The sequence below is a fragment of the Equus quagga genome, chromosome 13 (assembly GCF_021613505.1).
Source record: "Equus quagga isolate Etosha38 chromosome 13, UCLA_HA_Equagga_1.0, whole genome shotgun sequence".
Classification (NCBI taxonomy): Eukaryota; Metazoa; Chordata; class Mammalia; order Perissodactyla; family Equidae; genus Equus; species Equus quagga.
Genome location: NC_060279.1, coordinates 24,885,567 through 24,898,778, shown reverse-complemented (window position 1 = coordinate 24,898,778; position 13,212 = coordinate 24,885,567). Strand labels below are relative to the sequence as shown.

Sequence of the window (13,212 nt, the reverse complement as noted above, 5' to 3'; positions counted from 1 at the left end):
AGTGGGCATCTGAAAGTAAACATCCTCTAACATTTATGTCACACTTGGCTAGGCCTTTGCTTATAGTATCCCATTTAGTCCTCACAAAATTCTTTAGAAGGGTAGTTATTCTAATCCCTATTTTACAGATAAAGAGAGAATCCGAGAGGTTAAACTTGTTCATGGCCATCCAGCTTTGCAAATAGGATGGCTTTCCATCACACTTGGCTGCCTCCTTACCAGATCCTACCCTCATTATTATGGAGACACTACCATTTATCACTTTTCTTTTTTCTTTTTAAATCAACTTTATTTAGGTGTAATTTACATACAATAAAATGTAGCCATTTTAAGTACTGTATGGTAGTCAATAAATTTTGACAAGTGGATACACCTGTGTTGTCACTGCCACCATCGAGATAGAGAACAATTAACCTGGTTAGGTTCTAACGGCAAGTTCTGTGCTTCCATTCTCAGTTCAACTTTCAAAGCCCTGGCTGTGTTGCTTTGGGTCCGCTTTGCCGCTCAGGGTTCAGTCGGGGACTTGGCTGTGGCTGAAATGGAAGGTCAGTGTCCAAGCTTCCTAGCAGTGGTTTGGGCGTCTTTGCTTGTGTGGTCCAGCTGTGAGTCTGAGACTTTGGGGGTTGGTACACAAGGAGCATCTTCTCCAGCTTGCTCCTTTCCAGGATTCCTCTCACACTCTCCAGCCTAGAGGGGCCCCTGTTTTTGTTGCTCTGTCCAGAAAGACAAGATTTCTATCAGGGTTTTCTCCTCCCATATTGCTGCTGCACCCTGGAGCTCCACACTCGACCCGCTCTCTGGGCACAGCCAAGAGATAAAAGAGAAAAAAACGGTGGGAATCTTGCCCCCGCGCTTCACCAAATTTTAACCCCTCCAAAATCTGCTGCTTTTGTTTATTTATTTATTTTGAGTTCTCAGTTTCTTTATGTACTTTTGCAATTTTTAGTTGTAAGTAGCAAGAGACAGAGGCTATATTAGATTTGTGCAGTCATAGCAGGCCAGAGCTCTCCATTTACTTTGAAATATGTTTGCTTTTGGTTACAGAGAGACTTATCAGCAGCGGGACTTTAAGGCCTATCTGTGAAAACTCCTGAGAATAAGAGGACTATCCATGTTACACTAAATCAGAAAAAGTTCTCCACAAGCTCCTGGGCTGAGCCTCTTGCGCTGGCAGGCTGAGTTCATTTTTTGCCAGTTTCTAAAGGAACAAATTTGTTCCCGCAACTGTGTGCCCTATTCTAATCCTTTTAGGCCAAATCAGGACACTATGAACACATCTCTGAGCCCCAGGATCAAAAGTCAAGAGAAAAGCCCATAAGACCAGCTATTGAATCCTGTTTCTTGCTTTTATGAAAATAATAATGTCTCTTAGAAAGTAAAGATGTGTTTCTTTTGAAAATGTTTTTTATTACCATGAGGATGTTGTAATAAAAGTTACCAAAAAATTTGAAAGCTAACCAAAAAAAGAAAAATTACCTATAATCCCATAAACCAGAGATCATCACTGTAAATGTTTCATCTTTGCCTGGAGATCTCACAGAAATGCATCTTTCTCTTCTGTTCACGAATTTGTTATAATATTAAACATGGAGTATAAAAATTATTATGAGCCAAAACTCTAGATATTTTATATAAAATATCTTCTCGTATATTTAAAATAATTTTAAGGGATTAAGATAATTGGCAATATGTGAAGTTCCGCGATTTGTTCAGCATTCTAAAACAAAAACCTTTAGCATCCCAAGTTGTTACAGTTTTGAGTAAAATTATACACTCAAATCTTCAAGGAGGAAAAAAAAAGAAAGTAATGGATAATCTCTTCTCTACTCTGTTAGTTCCCTAGAGCTGCTGTAACGGGATACCACAAGTTGGGCAGCTTAAACAACATTATTCATCCTCTCACAATTCTGAAGGCCAGAAGTCTGAAATCAAGATGTCAGCAGGGGCGTGTTCCCCTGAGACTCTGAGGAGAATCCTTCCTTGCCTCTTCCAGCTTCTGGTGGTGGCTGGCATTCCTTGGTGCTCCTTGCCTTGCAGCTGCATCCCTGTGATCTCTGCTGCTGTCATCATGTGACATGCTCCCTGACCGTCTGTCTCTGTGGCTGTCTTTCCTCTTCTTATAAGGATATCAGTCATATTGGGTTTAGGGCCCACTCTAATTGATTGTGACCTCATCTTAACTCGGTAACATCTGCAAAGAATGCACAGTCATGTGCTGCATAACGACGTTTTGGTCAACCATGGACCACATAGCGGCAGTGGTCCCATAAGATTAGTGTCATATAGCCTAAGTTCGTAGCAGGCTGTACCATCTAGGTTTGTGTAAGTACACTCTGTGATGTTTGCCAACAACAAAATTGCCTAATAACAGATTTCTCAGAACATACCCCTGTCACTAAGTGACATGTGACTGTATTTCCAAATAAGATCACATTCTGAGGTAGTGGGAGTTAAGACTTAAATGTGTCTTTTGGGGGGACACAATCCAACCCATAACGCTTAATAGTTTCCTGTGCTTTACTCCACCCCACTGGAGCCATCCTTTCTCTAGCCAGGATACCTATCTGTCCACTCTGACCAGCAGATTTGCCTCAGACAGACATATTCTGTGCCCCATCTTGGGGGAGTTGTCCTCTGCAGTGCCCTGACCACTGCCCTCCCTGCTCCCCCAACCCCCTGACTACCAGCCTTATAACTCCTTCTACTTTTCTTTTCTCGCCCTTTGTCTCAATGTCTCTGATAAATACTTTCAAGAGTCTTACTAGAGCTGGTGGCCTCTGGTTTTCGTGAGAACACAAACTAAGGGTAAAGGTGGAACTACGTGGAGGAAACAGACTTTTTTCCCTTGAATTTCCAGATTGAGATTCAGCAACAATTATTGAGCATCTGTTATGTGCAGGCCAGTTTCTTTTGATATATCTGATATCATTTATTTAAAATGTTATATGACTGTTACTGATAAGGAGAGAGATTTACTTAGGTTGAGTCAAACAGTAGGTAAATTTCAGAGTAGGATTTTAAATCCGTAAATGGCAGCTCAAAGGTAGGAAAATTGTAATAAACAGTGTGTCTCCATTTTTGATGTTTGACTGCTGACAGCATCCAAGCCTCACCCTCCTTCATCCTCTTGTGTCCCATCTCTGGGCAAGCCAACAAGAAAACGGACTCAATCCTTCTCTGGGTGCTACCAGGAAGTTCAGACCATGCAAATCCAGCCGCTGCTCACCCTGGCCCTACCCCCAACCACCGTACAAACCAAAGCCACTTGCCCCTCCCTTAGCTGAAGCCATTGCAGAATGGCTTGGGTGTCTGCCCTCCCCAGAAATCCTCATTACGTGAGTGATAAAACTTCATACCCTCTTGGCAACTGTGTGGCATTGTCACTTTCAGCATCTGAACCACGTTTGCATGGGGGGGATAAAAATATTCATGTGAATTGAGTGCTGCCAGGCTTCCTCAGAGGACTACAATGAACATATAATCAACATAGGGTTTGGCTGAAGGAGACTTGAAGCCATGCATTTATTATTGCCAGGGTAGGAAGGCAGGCCCTTCCTACCCTGGCAGTGTACTTGGTGGGGCTGGGGGTGAGAAACAGCTTCCCCCCATCTGGGCAGCATTTGGGTTTTTTCTTCTGCAATTGCACTGCTCTAGGTTCATTACTCATCGATAGAGGTCTTCAATCTTGCCCTCAATATCCAATCTGCTTATTCAGTGCTATTTGGTTATTATCCCAAGACTCTAAATCCATAGAGACTTAGCGTTAAAGCCCCACCAGCTGATTGATTACGCATAATACCATATGCGTTCTCCAGCAGTTTTTTTCTCCAAGTGAGAATTTATTTGTTCTGTAGTGAAATTAGTGGTTGTATGTATTCCACGTGTGTTAATACAAAATGCAGGATTAATTGTAAAATTGCACGGAGGCCTGAATGTGCATTATGCAAAATGCAAAAACTGTTTATATTACGAGGGTTTGAATGAACATGCCTGCATGCAGAAATGTTCAGAGAATTTGTGGTTCAGTTTAAAGTGACACCAGAATTGAGCCTTTTAAAAACAGACCATTCCCAGCATAATGATTGTATAATTTATTTAGACGTAGATATCTAGCACCATTGAATTTTGTGTTTAATAACACAATTGTTGTGTATGAAAACACCTTCCAGGAATTCAAATCCTTGGAATTAGCCCAACTGTATAATCTTGACCTCAGCCAAATACTTGAGGGGGGGAGAAGGGATATTTAAAATATATTTGGCTATATAGTCAACTCTAGTACCTAAAACATGGGGATTATCCTCATAAACATGGCTGTCTTCAGATAGTCTTTGGAATCACATTCTGGGTCCCCTCTAACCACCTAGCATATGCAGGAGCCTCTTTTCTCCCCATATCTAAGTGAACTCAGGAGTATAGACTCATTTTCAGGAGTTTAAGCATAGCGTAATTGCATAGGGATTCACAAAACAAGACATGGGCCCACAGCAGCTCCCAAAGAGTAATCTAGATAGGTCTGAGTGGGCCAGACCAAGATAGCTCCTGCACGGTACTGGTCACACTGAATACAGCAATGATTGGTAGTGCTGGAGGCAAACCTCATCATGGCTGTGGTAGACCTTTGTGCACAAATGTGACCCTCAGGTGGTGGGATACAGGTAATGCAGTAGTTTTCCACTTGTGAGTATGGCTGCTTGGAGCCATCCATGCTGTATCTGAGAGATGGCTGCCTCAGGTGCCACGTTGTCTTTGATAGTGAGCCCATGGGAGTCAGAGTCACGTATGACCTTGACCTGTCGTATGTGGAGTCAACCAGCTTATCTGGCTTATGGGGAATGGGAAAGCAGAATGTTGGGCATGGGGATCCACGTTGATGTTACAGAAATCATGCTACTGACAACCAGCAATACCGGAAAGATGGTAGGTTTAAATAGCAGCAAGTTTGGGGTTAGAAACAACAAAAATAGCAAGATGTTTATGCAGACAGAGTACATTCAGGGTTTGTGTCTGCATACCTTTACAAGCCAGAAATGGGCTTGTTCAATGGCAACTTTTAGGCCTAAGGAAATGTTTTTGGACTTAGAGTTGTGAGATGTCCAAGTACATTCTTGCCAGAGTTCTGCCTTATTCAGGCATCCTGCTGAATGAATGGAGAATCAGATGGGTCCACTTCTCATAATGATTATGTGAGTGGTCAATGGTCCTGGTATTAAAGAAAACAAGAGATTCAGAGAAGTTAGTATACATAGCTAAGAAGTGGTAGAACTCAAGACTCCTGAGTCCAAGGGCAGGGCTCTTTTCTGGGGCTGAGAGTTCTGGCTCCTGAAACTGGCCCCAACCGTAGAGGTAGGTCATATTATTCGTTTCTGCTTTGTGATTCCTTATCCTAGAGAGAGTGCTGAAGTAGAGAGGATTTCTAAAAATTTATTTTTAAAGCTTCCATTAAAAGGATAGGACTATAGGTGTATTCTTGACTTAACAAAAGGGAGCATAGTCTGATTATACAAGGGCAAACGTAATACAAGGGCCTTTTATTTGCAGCTTTGTAATTTAGCCAACTGTAAACACATTTAAGGGGATTCAGCTACAACCCAATCTCTTCTTCAGAACATTTGGAAGCTTTTGACTAGAAGGCATTTTTGATCTCTTTCTGCATCAGCTGGGTATCCCTGTGTAGCTACTAATTTAGACAAGATACCCCATTGAATCCTTCTCTCCTTATAAGGTGATGGGAAAGGCAGGGAATGAGCTGGAGGCATGTGGGCACTGGGCAAGCCTATCCTTTATTAACTTATTTGCTTCATGGCACACTCCTTCCCTAGTTTGTCCAGAAGGGCCAAATATAGGGAGTTTTTTGGACATGTTTTCATATTATAAATTTCAAAAAGAAAAAGTTGTATATATTTTATATGATATATATACATATAATAAATTCAGAAAATTCCACTATGTGACATTTTACTAGTTGAATGTCATGTTGGGAAGGCCTAGATAATTGTCTCCTGGGAGCTTTACAGTCTCATGGGGAGAGAGTGGAACCAGCTCAGAATGGAGCCTTGAGTAATTTTTAAAGAACAGATCATGATTCTGACCATGAGAGAAAGAGAACACTTTGGTGAGAACCCCTCCAGGTGATTCTCTGTAACAGGTAAATCACCAAAATCTTGGGTCCCTCCTCTGTGCATGGCAGATCCCCCACTCATCTCTCCAGGCTCGACATGATTATTGCCTCTCCTTCCCCAAGCCTCCTGCTTCCACGGGGGCCACTCATCATGCTCTGGGCTAAAATTGGGAATTAGGTGATGCATCTGTTGAGGTCTAGTTGGGCAAACAGAGATTGTGCTAGGTATTTCAAACAGAAGGGACTTAATACAGGGAATTACACATGTATTAGAAAGCTGAAAGAGCAAAAGGGGACACTGAGGTAACCCGGATATTAGTACCTTAGTAACTGTAGTAAACAGTTATTCGCCCTAGGGCTGAGGAGACACAAAGGAAGAGGCGGGATCGCTAGACTCTGGGAGCTCAGAGAAGAGGCCCCTGGTGGCTGGTGCTCACACCTCTGAGGGGTGCTGTCTGGCTTATGCCTGAACCTCAGACCTGGGGGTACTGCTGACTAGTTTTCAGGCTTCAAGGGAGGCAAGTACTGCTGAGACTGAGAGTGATAGAAGCTGGAGTTGGGAGCCACTGTTCCCTTCTGGTGCTGGAGAGATACTGACAAGAGCCGGAAAGGGGAAGGAGCCCGTTCTTCCCCTCGTCTTCCGCCTCCTCCTCTTTTCTGATACGAGTTGCTCAGACTCGAGGAGTAAACTAAGCTTAGTGATAGGGCCTGGACCATCCTGGAGTGGAGCATAGAAAACCTGGGCTTCAAGTAATAAAGCAGGCACCTGGACTTGCCGCTGGTGGCCTCTAGGCCAGGGCTTGGTGGGCAGTGAGGGAAACCCAGAGAAGGGGCTGGTGGAGCAGGAGATGAGAGGCTCCCAACAGCCCTGAGCCCTGACCCAAGGCCCATTACAAGGCATGGCTGAGGCTAATTAACATAATCCTTGCTTTCATCCATCGTGGTTGGCTCAGAACTGAAGGAAGACCTAACTGTCAAGAGCTGGGGGAGGTAATTGGAACAGATGCTAGATACCTATGAGTGACTCAGCCACACTGGGAGATTTCCATGAGAGAGGCCTTAGAGAGTAAAGCCTTGCCTGGCCCACCAATCAATATTAAATGGGCAGGTGGGTGGGATAGATCGATGAAAGAGAGGAGAGGGGAGGGGAGGGAAGAGGAATGAAGGGGAGGGAATAGGGAGGGAAGGGAGGGAGGGGAATCAAAGCAAATAAAGCCTTGCCCCTAGCTTTCCAGCTGAAGGGTCGTATGGAGTGGAAATGGACATGTACGGCCTCTCCTGTCTGGCTCACTGCAAACTCCTTGCAGAGATTATGATGCCAGTAGTAAAGAAGTTTGATCTGACTTCTTTAATTATTGAAGATGCAGAGATTATGATGCCAGTAGTAAAGAAGTTTGATCTGACTTCTTTAATTATTGAAGATTCAGTAACAGTGAAACACTGAGCTGCTATGGAGGGCAGAACCAGTGCCTATGTGATCTTTGGGCCCAGATCCCAGCATGTGAGCTCCTGGAGTGCTCAGGGGACTGCTCCTGACTGAGTAGGTTGTCCCCAGGCCTGTCCCTGCTTGTGGCCGGCTACCTGGCACCCTTGGGCTCACTTTCCTGTTGATGGTTGTGGAGCACCCTTCAGGCTAGATATAGTAATAAGGGCTCTCACTTCTAAAATCTGAAGAAAGAAGCACCAACCTAGTAGAAAAATGGGGAAAGAATGTGAATAGACAGTTCACAGGAAAAGGAAATACAGATGGCTCTGAAACAAAAGGTGCTCAGCCTCACTCTTAAGAGAAATGCAGATTACAAGTTTGACAAGGTACTGCACCAGATTGCATAGATCATAAAGTTTTGGGGCCAGCCTGGTGGCACAGTGGTTAAGTTGAAGTACTCTGCTTTGGCGGCCCAGGGTTTGCCAGTTTGGATCCCAGGTGCAGACCTACACTCCACTCATCAAGCCATGCTGTGGCAGGCGTCCCACATATAAAGTAGAGGAAGATGGACATAGATGTTAGCTCAGGGCCAGTCTTCCTCAGCCAAAAGAGGAAGATTGACGGCAGATGTTAGCTCAGGGCTAACCGTCCTCAAAAAAAAAAAGAATGTACCTCATATATCTGACCTGGGGTATGAAGTGGTAATGCCTCCATAGGGAGCAGTTTGGCAATATCTATCAAAACTGACCCAGGAATTCCACTTCTAGGAATTTGTCATTCAGATTCACTTTCATACATGTGAAATGAAATATATACAAGGATATTCACTGTGATACTGTCTGTAATAGGAAAAGATTGGAATGGACATAAATGCCCATCAGAGGGAGCCAGGTAAATAAATTATGGTCCATAAATTCAGCGGAAATTTTCACAGCCATTAGAAAAGACAAAGAAGCATTATAATCCCCAAGATATAAAACCTTAAAAAATAAGGAAATAAATAGCGGGTGTATTATTTCTGTTCAAACAATATATATTTCAGACTGAAAAGTTAACTGTTAAAAAATATACGTATGTGTATGTGCGTGTGTGTATATATGTTTATGCTTCTGTGTGCTTACAATATCTCTAGGAGTATAACCAAGGAGCTGGGAGTAGATGCCTCTAGGGAGGGGAATTGGGTGGATGGGAAATGGGGTTGGGGACATGGAGATTTACTTTTCCCTGCTAACCCTGTGGTACTCTTTGGTACATTTGAATTTGATATTGTCCATTACCTGATCAAAAACAGATTACAATTTTTTGAAAAAAATCCTGTTTTTTGTTGGAGGGCACATGAGATGGACAATCTTACTGGAGGGCAGGCCTTCATCCATTGAGGGAGGGTTTACCCAGAGGTTGGAAACCAATGAAAGGTGTGTGCCTAAGAGAGTGGAAAGCATTGGGCATGGGTGGCCCTTCTGGCTCCATTTCCTTAGCCCTGTCTGCTCCTGCATCCTCCGTGGCCAGGCTTTCAGTGCTCTGGATCCTGCACCACAAATGCCTCCCTCCTTCTCCAGAGTGGACCTCTTTGAGGTCAGGGGCCAGTCCTTTCCTATTTCATTTTCCCCAGCACTTGACATTATGTCTAGCGCACAGAAAAAGCTTAATAAATGTTGAATGGATGCTGACTTATTCGTTCACATCAGGAAACACCCTGAGGTCGTGATACATCTTTTTACATATAATTCCTGTCTCCCTAACCACAAGTCAGCCTTTTAATCTCTCTGGTATCCCCAACACTTAGCCCAGTGCCCTGTATGTAGTAGGAGCTCAGTAAGTATTGAATGATGAGAATCACAAGGATGACTAGTTTTCTTCAGACCAGATCCTTCCCAGCTTTTACAGCAAGAATGGAGCCAAATCTTCCTGAATGGAACACACAGCAGCCCCCTGGGAAAGGAAGGTGGGAGACTCTCCAGTGTGAAAGATGCCAACAGCCTAGGTCAGTACGCCACTCCCGGGCGTCATCAGAACCAGCAGGCATGGGGAGAGGGGGCTGTCACAATGCCTTCTTTCATAACCACCTCAAGCTCCATGAAGCTGGGACACAAGTTAGGAAGAACTGGATAACTGTGACCGGCCTGATGGGGGGAAGTGCAGATCCAAGCCATAGAGCTGACTCTCGTAGACACTGCCCTCTCACTTTAGAAGAGTCCAAGAAAGCATATTGAAGCCTGGTTTCATGCCCTGAGTTGACCCACACTGAGGGAGCATCTGGGAACTCTACAAGGAGTCCAGAGTGTAAATATTGTGCTCTAAGGTTACAAACAAAACCAAGACAGAAACTGCAGCAGCTGAGAACCGTCCCCTGGAGACCAAGAATTAACCCCACATAAAGACTACCAGGAAGAGAGTAAACTGGGATGAGTTTCCCAAAGGATCGCAGCCTTCCTGCCACTCCTGCTGGCTGAGCAGGAAGCCCAGCGGAGGCAGGGAAGGGTGCTAACATCTTCCTAGTAACTAGAGCTAACTTTAATTAATTCTTAACATCCCCGAGAGACCCAGGCTGCCTTTGATTTGCTCCTCACTGGCTCCACTTCAACAGTGCCCTGTCCGATCTTCTCTGCCCCTGGAGAAAAGTGATTCAAGGTGTTTGATTCTGAGCAGATGGGCAGGTGAGGAGGAGACCTTCCCTGTGAGATTGCTGGACAGGGTCAAGGCATCCAGGCTGCCCAAGGGAGCAGAGTCACCAGAAGGGACCGTGGCAGAGGGGGAGAGATTCCAGTCTGGGCTCAGAGCCTCTGGCAGTACTGGCCTGCTGTCCCAGTAGATCCATCATCAGGGCCATCAGCCAGAGTCAGGAGCCTGGGGGGAACACAGTATTTCTTCCTAGTGGGATCTTTAAGGTACAGAAATGTCTTTCTCTGTAACCCGAGTCCAAAAAAGTGCCTGAGTCACCCTACTCATCAGGGAAATATCCTCATAAGCACTTCACTAAAAATATGCTGTATCTTGTGACATTTCCACAGCCTTCTGTTCCCGGTACAGACAGGATGCTCCTCTTCTCCCTGCTCCTGATGCAGTGGTCTTTTAGTCTAACCTCAGTCTTTGTACCTTTCCTGGGGCAGGGGGAGGGGAAGATGATTTGAAGACTTAAATTTTATAGGACTGTAATTTCTAAGAGTTGGAAGGGACCTAGCAAGGGTCATGGGGTCCCACTCCCATTAGAGGCAGCCATTCTTAATAGATGTCTTCCAGAACTCTGCTAGAATGCGGACAGGGATGGGAACCCAGGATGGCCCGCCTTGTGAGGAGGTTCTAAATGCTACAGCCTCCTCTCAGTAGTAGCCAAAATCTGCCTCCTCTAACCTCCATCTGTTGGCCCCAGTTCCGTCTTCTGGAGTGACATAGGATACGTGGAATTCCCTTTGCATATGAGCTCGTGGCCTTTTCCCAGGCTAAACTTTGGCTTATCAGCATGACCACACTGTGGAGCCCTTCTAGACCCTCCTTGAAGTGGCTTCTGTGTGACAGTGTCCCTTGTAAAACATGGTGCCTGGAATCGGTCAGCCTCCTTCAGTCTACACTCACGTCCATGTGCTCTCTCTTCCTCTCCGGCTGAACACACATCCCCCTCACTAACCCCTGCTTACCATGTGGCTTGAGATGACAGCAGCAGGGACCATGGCTACTGTCCAGGGCTGGGTGGCTGTGCTTGCCCCATGCTCCCACATGGCCCCAGTGCATTATGCTCCTGCAGGGGAAGAGCAGCTGGTGTGGGGCAGCTCTGTGCCTCTCTGCTCACTCTCAACAGAGCCCTGGGTCTCCAGGGTATGTGGGTTTCATGGGAGAGCCCGGTGGGGTCTTGTGTTCCTTTTCCCTCCTCTGAGCACTGATGTAAGAGCCTTTGCCCCATCCGAGGGAAGCATTGATACTTCTTTAGCAGAGAAGGGCTCCAGGCTCTCTGAGACCGTAGTCAGCAGCTCCCTGGGCTGCCTTCTCCTGGTGTCCAGGACCGCCTAGGTGCTCTGAGCTACTGTGGGATGAGCAAGCTGCTTCCCCCCTCAAACCAGCTGCTACTGGCTTACTACTATACTCTGCTACTGCCAGAGCAGCATCTCTTGAGCTTGGACGTTCCTCTTACCTCTGTTTCTGTTACACCAGCACCTAGGCGGTGAGATGCCTTTTCCAAATGCCATTTGTAGATGTTGGAGCCACATTTTTCTGAACTAATCTCAGTGCCATTTTGTGCTTCTGTCTGTCAAGTTCCTTTTCAGGAAGGCAACAGGCAGCTCAGGTGGTTAAAGTCACACTAATGAGATCAAACCTATGGGCTTAGTCCCCTTAGAAACTGCTCCATGGCCACCAACTGTACCCCAGGTACAGCCAACCTGCCTTTGACGAGGGAGCAGGAGCAGGGGAGAGAGTGGGGACGGCCCTGGCTTAAGAGCAGCAGCCGCTGGAAGATGGCGGGTAGACAAGCGCTTTGCTCCACAGTACCTCCAGCTCTCGAACCCATCCCATTCCTCAGCGTGGAGATGGGCAAGATAAGCTGCAGACATAATGAGTGGGAGCAGCGAGGTGAGAACAAAGCTGTCTTCGACAGGCAGGAACATTTCCTTCCTCTTCCCGAGCGGCGTCTGGCGTTCACAGCCACTGTCGCTTCTGAGAGCTCCAGGAAGAGCTGCTGCTGCCACTGCTGCCACTGCCACCGGGAGCTTGGTTTTATCGTTCTGTTCTCTGCTAAGAAATATAAGTCAAGTAATTTGGAGTCCTTTATCTAACAACTGCCTTAGGAAAAGAACATGTCAGACACATCTGCTGACATCCCCTCTTCAGATATTCACAAGGTTTAGGCATCACTCTTGGTCTCTTCCTTTCCAGCTCCCTTATATATATTCATTTGGAGGCGGTAGGAAGGCAGATGACTGGAGTGGCATTCCTGCCCTGCTGTCCCTTGGTAAAGTCTAGGTGTTCACGGCCAGTACATGCCAGGTGCCTCTTCTCCCAGGTGCACCCAGAAGTGTAGATGATGCCTAGACTATGGGCACTTCTGTCAATTTGCTTCATGTCCCACGGGCTAGGGAAATGGGGGCAAATGTACACACATATGGTTTCTTGTTCAGGGGTGTTGCAACAACAGTTATTTTTAATTACTCGCAGTAGGGCTTTGGGAGTCTTGTGAATGAGTATTCAAAAGTCAACAACCCGTATCTTCAGTCTCATCTTTATTTATTCGTTGACCATTTTCCCATGCACACCCTTGTCCTAGTGACGTGGGAAGGAAGAAGCAGATTCATAGATTCTCAGACCTGGTTCTGCCTCTGATCTGAAAGGGAATCTCCTCCATAGTGTTCTGGCTGCTGCCCGTCCTGCCTCTGCTGCATTCTCCCGTAAGAGGAAGCTCGGTGTCTCCTGAGCCTGTTCAGCATTGGAGGGTTCCAGCTGCTGAAGTCTTCCTCTGCCTCCCAGAGTGTCTCCTCCCTCCTCCCAGCCCCACCCTCTGGGGTGCACGTTGCCTTCTCATCCTTCTTCTAAAGAGCAGACTTTTATGTATTTGCGGTCAGTTGTTTTCTCCAGAGTCTTCATGTTTCCGGGTCAATATTGCCAAGTCCATCAACCACTCCTTTTGTGACGTGGTTCCCAGACCTCTGCCATCCCATATTAGTATAATTGGATTAGA

At 45.8% G+C, this 13,212-nt stretch overlaps 1 protein-coding gene across 3 annotated transcripts in view; it reads left to right on the top strand.

Moving 5' to 3' along the window:
• Positions 1 to 13,212, top strand: part of HHAT (hedgehog acyltransferase) — a 309,905-nt gene that overhangs the window by 284,842 nt on the left and 11,851 nt on the right. The window contains exon 12 of one of the 3 annotated variants that reach the window (XM_046684435.1): positions 457 to 545. The exons of the other annotated variants lie outside the window; for them this stretch is intronic. Within the exon in view, the coding sequence (XP_046540391.1) occupies positions 457 to 545 (89 nt within the window). The remainder of the gene's footprint in view (positions 1 to 456; positions 546 to 13,212) is intronic. 3 annotated transcript variants of the gene reach the window in all.